At 47.8% G+C, this 13,640-nt stretch overlaps 1 protein-coding gene across 1 annotated transcript in view; it reads left to right on the top strand.

The window, feature by feature from the left end:
- Window positions 1-914: 914 nt before the first annotated feature.
- The window catches only part of ABCA3 (ATP binding cassette subfamily A member 3), a 92,969-nt gene continuing 80,243 nt past the window's right edge, over window positions 915-13,640 (top strand). Inside the window, exons 1-2 of the mRNA XM_015419928.1 lie at window positions 915-1,002; window positions 9,224-9,497. Of these exons, the coding sequence (XP_015275414.1) occupies window positions 949-1,002; window positions 9,224-9,497 (328 nt within the window). The 5' untranslated portion in view covers window positions 915-948. The remainder of the gene's footprint in view (window positions 1,003-9,223; window positions 9,498-13,640) is intronic.

Below are 13,640 nucleotides of genomic sequence, written 5' to 3'. Positions count from 1 at the left end.
AGCACAGCTCATTAGCACGTTAGGCCGCACCCCCATGTTACCAGAAGTGTGGTCATCCAGCCACACCCACCTTTTGCTTCTTATTCTGTTTACCTTGTTTGTTGTCAAAACCCAGGGCTTTTTTTGTAGCAGGAACTCCTTTGCATGTTAGGCCACACACCCCTAATGTAGCCAATCCTAATGAGTTTCTGCTGTTGGGTGTGGCCTGTTATGCTTATTAGTTCCTGCTGGGTGTGGCCAACTTGGGAGCCAGCCGGAACTCCGTTCCTGCCCCAAAATAGCCCGGAGCGTTGAGTCTCAAACACTTCTGCTGGAATCAGTATTGTTAATATTTAACTTAGCCAGTACAGACAAGCACAACTGTCCATTCGTAACTGAGTCTTTCTGAACATGCACAGAGTGCTCTTCTCTCACCGTGGACTCATCAGAGTCAGCCTCCGCACATCTGGGGTTACTGAGAAGGGCTTCGAGATCAGAAGGTGTCATTTTCCCAGCAAAGCTGAGCCCTTGATTGAGCAGACAACTACCCCCCATGATGACGGGTGGGTAAGAGGGATCCCCTTAACCTCGCTCCTTGCCCTCTAGCATCTTCATAATGTTCGAACCAGATCTGGTTCTCTAGATTTTTCAGGCAGCTGTATCAGCACAGTGTGAAAACATCCACTAGGCCAGCTCTTCCACCTTCCTCTCCACCTTTCAACGTCTGCAAGAGTTTTTCTTCCTAGTTCATCGCGTTTTCCTTTCCTTCCTCCTTGGCCTCCTTTGCCAGCATTGCAGGCAAGGGGGCTCTGTAGCTTCCTGCTCCCCCCCCGCCATCCCACAGAACAGAAAGTTCATGTAAAACATCTGATCGACGGTGGGTTGGTTTCCTACATTTCATTGACGGTTCCCAATCTTCTTCTTCCGCAGAGTCCTGCAAAGCTGTGGCTCTCCCTTCGCAAGGGAAAGATGGTTCTTTTACGGCAGTTTAGGCTTCTTCTCTGGAAGAACTACATCTTGCAGGTAAGTTCAGTGGGAGGCCGGGGGGACTGTAGACAATGGCGGGGGACAACAGAGGGTTGTTCAAAGGATTTGGGTGCTACTTCCAGGGGTCATTTCGTAGAAAAAGAGGCGCAGGAGCTCATTAGCATGACTCATTAGCATGACTTATTTGCATATGCCACACCCCCTGACATCACCGGAAGTGTGTCGGAAGGCACCACTGGACTGTTTTGGATTGCTAGCTATTGGGGGGGGGGGAACATGCAGATCTGTCCTCGCAGAGGAGGGAGAGCTTGTACCTGAATAAACTTGGTCTTAAAGTTGCCACTGGACTGTTTTGGACCGGGGGAGCTCTGCAACTTACCTGGCTGCTTCTTGCTCTGACTGAGGGCTGCTGGGAGCAGGGGGTGGGGCTTGTTGCATGTGCCCACCCCCTGGGCTCTTTACTGCCAGAGCGCCGCTCCTGTGCGCTCCTGCAGGAAATGACCCCTGGCAACTTCCCTGCCTGACCAACGAGGCACCAAAGTGGCTCATGATCGGAGAAAATAAAAATACAGTTTTAACGTAACAAGCTTACAAAAACAGAGGCAGCGGTACCGAACCAGAAGTGTAATTAACCAGCAGTGCGCTATCTGGGGAACTAGATTCAGGAAGGGCGGGATGTTTTTACCACTAGGGGATGGGTTTCTCCTTGCAGTTCAGCCCGCAGGCCTGGCGGTGATGACTGACGTAGGGCTAGTTGTGCTCACTTTGGCACCCCAAGAGTCAGGAGTGGGGCATAGGAGGGGGGACACACTTCCTGCTGCTGTCCAGATCTACGCTGGCAGTGGCAACAGTTGGGGGGGGGGCTGCACCACCCACTTTGTGCTCCCACTAGCTTCCAAGTGGGGCACAGAGGGACCCCCTGGAGCCGGGCAGCAGTGGAACCAATGGGGAGGGAGCATACTGCTCCTCCTAGTCTGTAGCCAGACTCTGAAGCCTGGCTCGAAGCTGTGTGTGAGGCCATGACGGCACAGCCTCATGGTGTCCCTCCTGCAGCTTGGGTACGTGGGCAGCCAGGTGTCCAGGAACGCAAGGGCATAGACTTTCCAATTTCCTGGGGGGTTGCTGGGGCGAGACCAGAGCCGTTGCTATGCTTGGTCCTTAAAATAACTGGGGCCCAGTGACGTCATAGGGAGGAGCCAGTGACATCACAGGGAGGGGCCTCCATCGTCACTGTTAAGTCGCTCGCTTAACAAAGCAGTCGGAGAGTGATTCAGCAAGAACACAACTTTATTCTTCAGCTCGGACACAACTCCAACACGGATCAACATCTGATAGCCAGAACAGAACACTTCAGCTTTTACATTGCAGTTGCCCTGCTTTTAAACTCTCCCGGCTAATGTAGCCACACCCACTGTACAAATACCAACCAAACCCAACATATTGCTGCACAAGTCCATATATTTACACACTAGCATTAATGATTTTGTTTAATATTTCAGCAAATCAGTAACATCAAAAGACCAAAGTCTTCAAGCAGCGGAAGCAAGGACGAACTTTCTCGAGCTTGACAGTCCGTTTCGACCTGCGTCTTTATCAAACGTCAGTTTGTGTTGTTTTTTCTTCAAATCATGAATTTCCAAGATATGTGCATCAATTCAATAGTGGCTAACTGTAGCTCTAATATACATCAATTCCTTCCGGATAATACAGAGGCAGCGGTACTGCCTCTGTATTATCCGGAAGGTATTATCCGGAAGGAATTGATGTATATTAGAGCTACAGTTAGCCACTATTGAATTGATGCACATATCTTGGAAATTCATGATTTGAAGAAAAAACAACACAAACTGACGTTTGATAAAGACGCAGGTCGAAACGGACTGTCAAGCTCGAGAAAGTTCGTCCTTGCTTCCGCTGCTTGAAGACTTTGGTCTTTTGATGTTACTGATTTGCTGAAATATTAAACAATATCATTAATGCTAGTGTGGAAATATATGAACTTGTGCCGCAATATGTTGGTTTTTGTTGCTATCTAAATTGCTGGGTCCTGGTTACTTTATGCAAATACCAACCAATACGGTTGTTCATATAAGGACCAATCACGGACGTTCCTGCTCAGGGAGCTTGCTGTAAAGTGATTGACTAGGTGCTTCCTGGGCTAGCAATGCGATTGGATGGATTTGGATCCTAGCCCAGGACGAAGCTCAACATGGCAAGTCAATTAGATGTTTCACATACATCATGCATTCAATGGCCGCTATTGAATACATTACAGTCACGATCTACGAAGGCAGGGGAGGTCAATGTTTAAAACAATACAAAAACAAATCTATCTAAACATAAAATTAAAAAGGAACCTTGGACACAGTCTGAATATTCTGGCCAGTACACATTTGATGTTATATTTAGATCCTTGGCAAATACGTGCAAGTGTCTGCTGGGACAGGCTTTCCACGGATTGTGCAGGCCGGGTGCAGCTTCTAACTTTCTGCAATTGCATTTCAAATTTGCCAGAGTGTTTTATAGCTTTGTATCCAAACAACCACCATGCATGGTAAGTCACAGTGCAATAATACTATTAAAAGTTTGAAACCAGTTCATGCTAGCTGTAGCTGCCTCGGAGCTGAACAGTTGTTAATACACACCTACTTGACCAGCTCTTTAGAGTGTGTAGACATTCCTCCTTGGAGCAGAGACTTTGATCAAACTTGTGTCTCCACCCCCTTTACATCACCCTCTCCAGACCCTCTGCAGGTGCATTCTGGGACCCCACCTGGAAGTCATCCTGCGGAACCTCCAGCAATCGTAGGGTTGCCAAATTGGACTTACCTCGCCGGCGGGGGATTCTGGGGTGGCTCCCGGAGCGTGCGTGTGTGCGCAGAGCGCGCGCGCGCCGCATGCACGTCACAGGGAAGTGACGTCATGACGCCGGGCACGCTGGGGGCGGGGCCACAGCCATTTGAGGGGGAAACTAAGCAATCGCCTGGAGACTTCCTAGCACCAAATCCCCCTTCTCTGTTTCCTGCTTTTTGTTGTTTTTTTTAAATAACATATTTTTATTTTGTAAAACATCTGTGAGCATACAAACATTCAACACTTAAATACCATAGTACAAGGCTTAACTGTAAAGTGTCAGTTAGAAACTGCTTATAAGGTTACATGCGATGAAATACTTCATAGTACTTTGAAGGAACAGTGAATTTGGAAGGTTCAGTATTAAATATGAATTCTAGGAAAGGAAACCATTTCATGTGGAGATTCGATTTCTCACGAGGAACACTGACTGGGGCTATTACATCAGCTAATTTATCCATGAAATAGTAGTCTCATATTTTCAAACGCCACGAGGATAGTAGCAGCTTGTTAGGGGACTTCCAGCTACTTGCTATAACCACTTCAGCAGCTGTTAGCAGAACCGAGATGAGTTCCTGACGGAGTTTAGAGATATGGGGGTCATTCCAAAGGTCTAACAGTATAAGATCAGGTTGCAAAGGTATCAAATAACCTGTAATATTTTTTATTGACAAGATTACCTTGGACCAGAACCACCGAACTTGAGTGCATGGCCACCAGCAATGATAAAATGTACCGTGTTCACCACAAGAGCGCCAACAAAGCGGGGAATTCGAATTGGACATTTCGTTTCCTGCTTGGAGAAGGGGGGAGGGGGAAGCCTGACCCATTTGGCTTGCCCCATTAGCATTGGCACACAGATAACACTGGGAGGCACTCAGGTTGCCTTCCTCTTCTTCTCTGACTGCAGAAAAGAAATGTTTCGAACTTCCACCCAGGAGAAAAGGGCATTCTGTTAACACTTGCCAGTGTTCTCTCTGTGTTCCCACACAGGGGAAAAGGGATTTTTTAAAAGGCAACTGGTCTGCATCCCCCCCCCCCCATACGCACCCTGTCCTGTGCTTCAGCTGCCACCCATTGTAACGGAGTCCCTCGTGTGAGTTTTTCAATATTGGGCAGTGGATGCCTGGTGGAGGCTCAGCGCACACACACACCCAGCTAGAGATGTGAAGGCCCGGAAAAATTCGGGGGGAAAACGTTTCCCCCCCATTTTTTTCCTGAAGCCTTTTTGTTTTTTTCCGAAAAATTGGAAAAATTGAAGAAAAGAAAAGAAAAGAACAAAAAAAAAAATTGATTATGGAACGTTTTATTTGAACATGATGAATAAAATATTTTAAGACAAGGTGTTCAAATATTTTCCAAATCATTTCTAAAATATATATATATGGTATCAGATTGATCTAATTTCTGTGCACTGAGGACAAGCAAGTCCTAGGTTACAAACTGAACTCTCCAATGCAAGAACAAGATGCATGTCTTCCTTTAGGAGGTGCGATTGTCAGAAGAAAATAAAAAAGTTTCAGTTTTGTTCTTGCATGTGGATGGGTATTCTGTTTGTAATAATTGTTTGGATACACTATATTTTTAATATGCTAGTTGTGATAATTTCATGCCAAGTAAAAATGTCCATAGTCATATTTTATGTTCCTAAAGTAACAGAATGACTTTCAATCTAGAAAAGACAAAAGAAATGCTAATGTAGCATTTTTTCAATTTTTCCGAAAATTTCCGTTTCCCCCCCGGAAAAAACGGGGGGAAAACGGGTTTTTTTCCTGAGCTTCAAAATTTCAGGAAATTTTACATCTCTACCCCCAGCCAAATCTGGGGGGTGCTTGAGCACCTCAACACCCCTGAAGTTTACACCTACGCAGGAATGGACGGCATCTGGTTGATGATGATGTGAAACACCTCAAAGATGGCTGCTTAGGGGTGCACCCATGTTACGGTTGTATACATGTTCACCGCTGGGGTTATCTGTATCTGCCTGCGGTGGCTTAGTTGCTTCCCAGTCGAGATTTAGCAAACATTGTGGAGCACAGTTCTGTTTCCTTGGCTCTTGATTTAACTTGCCAGGCAGACGGCAGCAGGAAAGGAATTTGATTACTTTGCCCGGCTTCCACATGATACTCTCGCAGGGTGCATTTTTCCTCCTACGCCAGTAGCAGCTGAGGATGTGGAAACAAGGGGAAAAAATACAGTGCCGTGAGAACGGGAGAACTCAGTACAGAGGTGCCATTTTCAGCAGCAGCCTTGCAATGCCTATTTCCATCCCAGGCAAACAGGAAAACTAAAACAGGGAGTCAGTTTGGTGTAGTGGTTAAGAGCAGTGGACTCTAATCTGGAGAACTGGGTTCGATTCCCTGCTCCTCCACATGAAGCCAGCTGGGTGACCTTGGACCAGTCACAGTTCTTTCAGAGCTCTCAGCCCGTAAAGCAAGACTAGCTCTCCACTAGCGCACTGGCGCTAACCTGCATATTTTGCACTGCAGTGGTGCGGTAGTGGCCACTTTTCGGTGGAAAAGCCACTATGGGAAGGGGTGGTGTCATGGGCAGCGGCTAGAAAGGTTCTCAAATGGCTGCCACCACTCTGGTATGCCCCTTTATACACTCCTTTTCCAGCTGGCTTCCCCTTATAAGTGACTGACTGAGGTGTAAGGACCCAGGCATAGTAATAAACTGTTTTTATTAAAGAGATTTAAGACCGTCAATAATGTATAGGAAAAATGAGCACAGTAAAGGCAGGTAAGGCAGTAAAATAATAAACCCTAATGTGTCTAACTATACTGTACCTAGCCTTTTCTAGGTATTGGGCCTCAAGCTGACTCACACCTTTTGGATGAGGGATCCCTCCTTCTGCAGCAGCTTTGCACTTAGCTCTGCTTCCTAGGAGTCAACACCCTCCCGCTCTGGGGCAAGGCCTTTAATTCCTTCTCCCCAGGCACCACCTTCGTTGCCTCCGCTGGTGTCAGTTTTCCATCCAAATCACCTGTTAGCCAATCACAGAGTCCAGAGGGTACCTGATAGCTACTCCAATACAGGCTTTCCTGGAGCCACTAGGCCTCTATAGAGCCTATAGGCCGCACCACTATAGGCCCAGGATCATGACAGGTGGTTAAGAGCAGGAAAGTGGCTGGGAAATGTTAAGTCCTGCGCTTAACAAATAGTCGGAGAGTTATTTCAGCCAAAAAACTCAAGTTTATTCTCGATACAAACACTTCTTCAACACAGTACAACATCTGATAGCCAGAACAGCTTTTCCATTGTAGCTGCTCTGTATTTAAACATTTCCCGGCTAATGTAGCCACACCTACTATACATATATCAACCAATACGATTGAGCGCATAAGAGCCAATCACCGTTGTTCCCGCTTACAGTTCGCTTGAACGTGATTGGACACCTTTGTCGTGGGCTTGCATCCTTGCCCAAGACGAAGCTTAACATAGCTTCCCTATGAGATGTTTCACATACATCTTAATGCATTCATGGCAGCTTCTGAATACATTACAGGAAAATGGGTCATGCCATTTTCCCACTCCAGATTGCCTCCCCTCTTCCGCAGGATTTCAGACTTGTTTTCTGTTATAAATGTGCTTTTGAAACACTTTGGGAGGGGGGCGCAGATTTGAAGGATGTGTGATTTGGAGTGGGGAAATGGCTGGCAGGTGCACATGAAAGCTCATACCCAGAGATAAACTTTTTTGGTCTTAAATGTGCCTCTGGACTCAAAATTTGTTCTGTTGCTTCAGACCAACATGGCTGAATCTTTCTATTAATAGTCTTTTAGTGGAGGTTATAATCCCCCCCCCCCTTTTTGCAGAAGTAATGTTGAGGGATCTTGTGGGCTTTGCGAGCAACTGCAGCAGAAAGTGCATGAAAAAGGATTGACAGTCGTTTCTCCAGTAACAGGAAATTGTTGTTTCAAGTGCGGAGAAAAATGCGGCAAACAAAAGTGCTCCTTTAATGAAAGATTGTCTTGATCTCCTTCCTGCTTATTGCTCTGTGTACAAGAAAGGCTTGGAAAGACCCTCCAAAAGGCAGCAGCATTCTTGATCCAGAGATACAGAAGACACAAATAAAATTGGGTGCGCTACCCATGGATTTGGCAAGTTATTACCTTTGACATGAGATAGACTGAGGGAGAAATCCATCACAGAAGTATAAAGCTGAACTAGAAAGAATTTGGTCTCATCCAGGAAGGCATTTCTTGTCTTAAAGCCTCTTCTTATGTTCTTGTAGTACAGAATAGAGCAACCAAGATGATTAGGGGCCTGGAGTACTTTCCCTATGAGGAAAGGCTGAAGAGTCTGGGAATTTCAATTTAGAAAAGAGACAACTAAGGGGGGATGTTAAGTATGGAACTCGACGCCGTCTCGTAATCAAACAGTGAATCAGCTTTATTGAAGTAAACAAGAACAATAAGAGAACACACACACAACAGTGGAGCAAAAGCTCCCTTTTAAACTATCCCGGGCTGGTATAGCCACGCCCTAGAATAGTTAAGGACCAATGGCATTACAAAGATAGCACCCAATCCGATTCGTTCCCTCCTGAACATTTCTCTGCCTTCTGATTGGGTACATTCATACAATAACCAATAGGACTAAAGGGAACCTCTGCATTCAGAGGCAGTAAACCTCTGGATCCCAGTGCCAGGAGGCAACATCAGGGGATGGCCTCAACCTCTATGTCCTGTTGTTGAGCCTCCTGAGTAATTGGTTGACCACTGTGTGAAACAGGGTGCTGGACCAGATGGTCTGACCCAGCAGGGCTCTTCCTGTGTTCTTAACTTCCATCCTGTGCATTGTAGCTTCCCCGCATGTTCCCCCAAGGGCACTACGGTCGGGGAGTCAAAATCTCCTGGTAATTCCAGGCCCAGGAATATCAAATTTGCTGTTACTAGGGCCAGGGCGTTTTCGGTGGCGGCTCCTACCTGGTGGAATGAGCTCCCGGAGGAGATCCGGGCCCTGCGGGACCTTGCACAGTTCCACAGGGCCTGCGAGACGGAGCTCTTCCGCCAGGCTTTTGAGTAGGAGCCGCCGCTGCCACTATTCCATCACCATTACCCTCCATCATCGCACCTTGACCATCAATTGTGCGGGTATTAAATGGGGTGCGAGACGTCCCTGGATGAAGATGGGATGGTTGTGCTGCTAGGAGGTATATCGATGGCCTGAAATCAATAGCTTTTCCCAGAACCCCGTCTTGCAACTAATGATTCTGTGGCATCTAGAGCACCGACACTTTAGTGTTTCGTATTGTATTGTTTTATTCTGCTTTTATCTGTTTTAACTTTGGCATTCGTGCCTCTTTGTTAGCAGGCCCTGAGCCTTTGGGGAGGGCGGGCTATAAACCCAAAAATAAATAAATAAATAAATTCCAATGCTGCATGTTTTCCTTCTGCAGAAGCGGCAGATTTTGGTCACGATCATCGAGATCTGCCTGCCGCTGTTGTTTGCTGCGATCCTCATCGCCCTTCGCCACCGGGTGCACTCAGTCAGCCATCCCAACGCCACCATCTACAAGAACCAGTCGGTGGATGAGCTCCTGCCTTTCTTCCGCTATCGGCATGGCCACAAGCCCTGGGAGCTGGCCTACGTCCCCTCTAACAACACGGCTGTGAAGAGCATTGCTGAGGCGGTGGAGGAGGCCTTGCAGGGCCAGCATGTCAGTATCAAAGGTCAGTACTGGGCAGGGGTTTTTTTTGTGTGTGTGTGGGTGCGTTTGTGGGTGCGTTTCAGTGCACGGTCCCAAGTCTCCTGTTGCTCGGAGCCTTGGCTCAGCAAAACACCTGTTCAGCCAGCTAGCCCAGGCAAGGCAGATCTCATCAGATCTCAGAAGCTAAGCAGGGCCGGCCCTGGCCATTACTTGGATGGAAGACCTCCAAGGAATACCAGGACTGTGACACAGAGGTAGGCAATAGCAAGCTACCACTGAACTTCCCTTGCCTCCAAGCCCCTCTAGGGGCCGCCAGAAGTCAGTTTGACTTGATGGCCAAAAAAAATTATAATAATTGAAACACCTGCTCAGCCAATTCAGAACAGCCACTTGAGAGACATGATGCGTTTTTGCCTGCAGGATTGCCAGCAAGACCACTGTCTTGCTTCACTGAGGTTTATGTATTTTTTAAAAAAAATACTTATATGCCCACCGTAGCAGCCCGAAGTGCCCAGGCTAGCCGGAACCTATCAGCTCTCAGTAGCGAAGCAGAGCTGGCCCAGGTGGTCCTTGGATGGGAAAGCTCAGAGAAGCTCCCGGGTTGATATGCAGAGGCAGGCAATGACAAACCATCGCTGCTCATCTCTTGCCTTGAGGGGTCATCATAAGCTGGCTGCAATTTGACAGAACTTATTTATTGATTAGTTACAAGAAGAAGAAGAAGAAGAAGAAGAAGAAGAGATTGGATTTATACCCCGCCCTTCACTTGGAGTCTCAGAGCGGCTTACAAACTCCTTTCCCTCTCCCTCCCCACAACAGACACCCTGGGAGGTGGGTGGGGCTGAGAGAACTCTGACACAAACTGCTCTTTTTCAAGGACAGCTGTGCCAGAGCTTGTGACTGACCCAAGGTCACATCAGCAGGTGCAAGTGGAGGAGTGGGGAATCAAACCCGGTTCTCCCAGATTAGAGTCCGCACACTTAACCACGACACCAAACTGGGAGGACTCATGGGGGGATTGGCCCATAGCCAAGATTTTGTGGCTTGTGGGGCAAATTTTTTTTCTAGTGAGGCTGAAGTTCTCATTACAGAAAGAAAAGCCACTTAGAAGAAGAGAAGAGATTGGATTTGTACCCTTCACTTGGAGTCTCAGAGCGGCTTACAAATTCCTTTCACTTCCCCCTCCCCACAACAGACACCCTGTGAGGTAGGGGGGGCTCAGAGAGCCCTTTCCAGAACTGTCCTCGAGAGAACAGTTCTGACAGAACTATGGCCTGCCCAAGGTCATCCAGCAGCTGCAAGTGGAGGAGTGGGAAATCAAACCTGGTTCTCTCATATTAGAGTCCTCACACTTAACCACTACACCAAACTGGCTTTCCAATAGAAAGCTGTTGCCAGGATAGATCTCTAAATTGGCTTTAGCCAATAGAAAGCTGTTGCCAGGATAGATCTCTAAATTGCAAGCTGTCAACTGCTTTAGATGACAGTTCCCAGCTGCTGCAAGTTTATCACTTATGCCAGCCTAAGCATCAATTCTGATAACACACTGGCAGGTGGGGGTGATGACTTCTATGGTCAAGAAAGCTAACACGTAGGCAGAAAAACTCTCTGAAAGGAGAGCAGTTTCTTGACACAGAGTTAGAAGGGATCCTAGAGGTCACCTGCTCCAACCCCCCTTGCTCAGTGCGGGAATTAGTTAACTACAGCACCCCACTCTGCTTAAAGGAGTGCACGCCTTTTAAAAATGTTTTTAAATGATTGGAAAAAAAGCATTTATAGGAGAAATTCCTGTGGAGCTGTGCCTTTATGAAAGGGGTCAGAGCCTCCCAAAGCCCCAGCATAGCTACGGGCCTGTGGGGGGATCCATTCCCCCTCTTATTCCCACCATCAGTGCCACCCAGTTCAGCGCAGCTTCCAGCCTCCACTGCCTGGCCTGCTGAAGCTTCTCCCCCCCATCAAAGATGATGGCAGCATCAGGTCCTGGGGCTGGGACCACCAAAGCTTCACCGCCCCGCCCCCAAACATCAAGGAGAATGGTGGCAAACCTCATACACCTTCTGGCCCCTGGGCCTGCCATCATCCAACAGATGAGGCGTTTTCTGTTTTCAATTAGTGTGGCCCCAATCTGCAGGTTTAGATATCCGCAGACTGGGCCATACTTAACTATTAGAATGTATGATGCCCACCAACAGTTCAATAACATGAACATGAAAACAATAGGTATGAAAACAGTGCGTCTAAAATCGACAGCAGCGGGGCATTGCCCCTTTGCCCAGGCTCTGGCTCTTGTTGGATTCAGACCCCCATCTTACGCTTGCTTGTGCCAGATTCTTGGCCACAGCCTATAAAATCTGCAAAGGATACGTTAAGGAGGGACATAGACAATCCTTGAGACTTCGGTGGCAAGGGAACAGTTTTGAGCGAGCCTTTTGAATGTCTTAATTTTTGAAAGACTAAACATTCTGTTCTTTTTTTTTTAATGTATTTTTAAAGTCTTTATCTAATTATTTCCAATTTAACAGCTATGTAGCTAGAGTATGGTATCCAACTATGTTTCTAACTGATTTGTGCTGGTTAAGTACCGAAGTAAACTCTTGTTGTTTTTGCTCTGTGGGCTAACCCTGTTTTGCCACCTCATTGGAAACCCAGGCGGTTGCTTGTTGTTCTGCATGCCAGTTCATGCCCGCTTGGATTTGAAGTTGATATTGAATGGATTTTGAAAGGTTGGGGGGGGGTAACAGTGGCTGGGGTCACGCACGCTAAATAATCCACTTTCAATGCACTTTCCAACTGGATTTTAAAAAAAAATTATTTAATTTTCGGCAGGGACCGAAGGGTCTCTGAGCGGTTTACACAACTGTTTATACCTAACTAGGGCCACATTATTTGTATGGGGGGTGATAACCTACCAGCACCCCGACCGCGGGCTCAGTTGTTGCTCGGTTCCTGGCTCGGCTGATGTTCAGTCCGTGGCAGCTCTTCGGCGCTTCACTTCCTGGCGCCCGGAACAGGTCTTAATCCGCGGCTCCTTCCGGTGGGCTTCACCCGGTGCTCGGCAATGCACCAGCCGAAGCTCTGGTTCTGTCCCACAGGTTTCACCGCGCTGCGTCGCCACGCTACCGCGCACCACGACTCTGCCTCCGTCCAGCCTCGCGCACGCTGGGTCGCCAAGGCCAACTCTGCTGCCGCCTGTCCTGCCACACGTCCTCGTAAGAAGGAGGGGTGCCCCCTGCCACCTAGGGGCAGGTACCCATTTTATCTACTTGTGTTTTACACGCTTTAGAACCGATGGGTGGATGGGAGCTGGGACTAGGGCCGGGAGCTCACCCCGGCCACGGTGGGTCTCGAACAGCCGTAGTGGCTGTTCATCACTGTTGTTATGGCAGGCGTTTAACTGCCTGCGCCATCGCTCCCAGTTTTGCCAGTTCACACAGGCCCATTCTGCATCTAGCATTCGCTCCACTTTTTTACCAAACCCACGTTGGAACAGAAATTCCCCTCTACATTGCGTGCCACTTTCACTTTGATTGATTGTTGGATTTTATTGTAGCCTCCACCAATGTTCCCTCTAAACTGTGGAGTCCTGTGAGCAAAAATTCTACTTTGTGAGCAACTGGCATTAAAGTTGTGAGCGAGCGATTGGGCTGCTGCACAAATTAGTTTGCTCTGGAGCCCTCCTTCCTGAGCTAAAACAAAAGTGTGAGCCGGAAGCTAAAAAACGGTGAGCTGGCTCACACTAACTCAGCTTAGAGGGAACAGTGGCCTCCACACTGCATGCCGGCTTCACTTTCATTGATCTCTCGGTTCTATGGTACTGTCTGCATAGGTTTATGGCCGTTTTATGGCCGTTCAGGGGTGACCCTGCGGTCAGTAGGGCACTGGCTCTGAATGTGGTTTTGAGCCACATTTTTTCTGTTCCATTGTGGGTTTGGTAAAACAACGGAGCGAATACTAGATGCCGGTCAGAAAGTGCACTCAAAGTGGATTGTTCAGTGTGTGTGACCACCGCAGCCAGCGTCTTAAAATAGCTGTCTGTGGGCAGGGGTCGTTTCGTAGAAAAAGAGCTAGGGGAACTCATTAGCATAACTCATTAGCATATGCCACACACCCTGACATCACCGGAAGTGTGTCATAAGGCCACACCCCCTGACATCACCAGAGGTGT

This window comes from Gekko japonicus, unplaced genomic scaffold (assembly GCF_001447785.1).
Source record: "Gekko japonicus isolate JY-2015 unplaced genomic scaffold, Gekko_japonicus_V1.1 scaffold3722, whole genome shotgun sequence".
NCBI classification, from domain to species: domain Eukaryota; kingdom Metazoa; phylum Chordata; class Lepidosauria; order Squamata; family Gekkonidae; genus Gekko; species Gekko japonicus.
The sequence above is the reverse complement of the archived record's forward strand: the minus strand, read 5'-3'. Positions and strand labels throughout refer to the sequence as shown.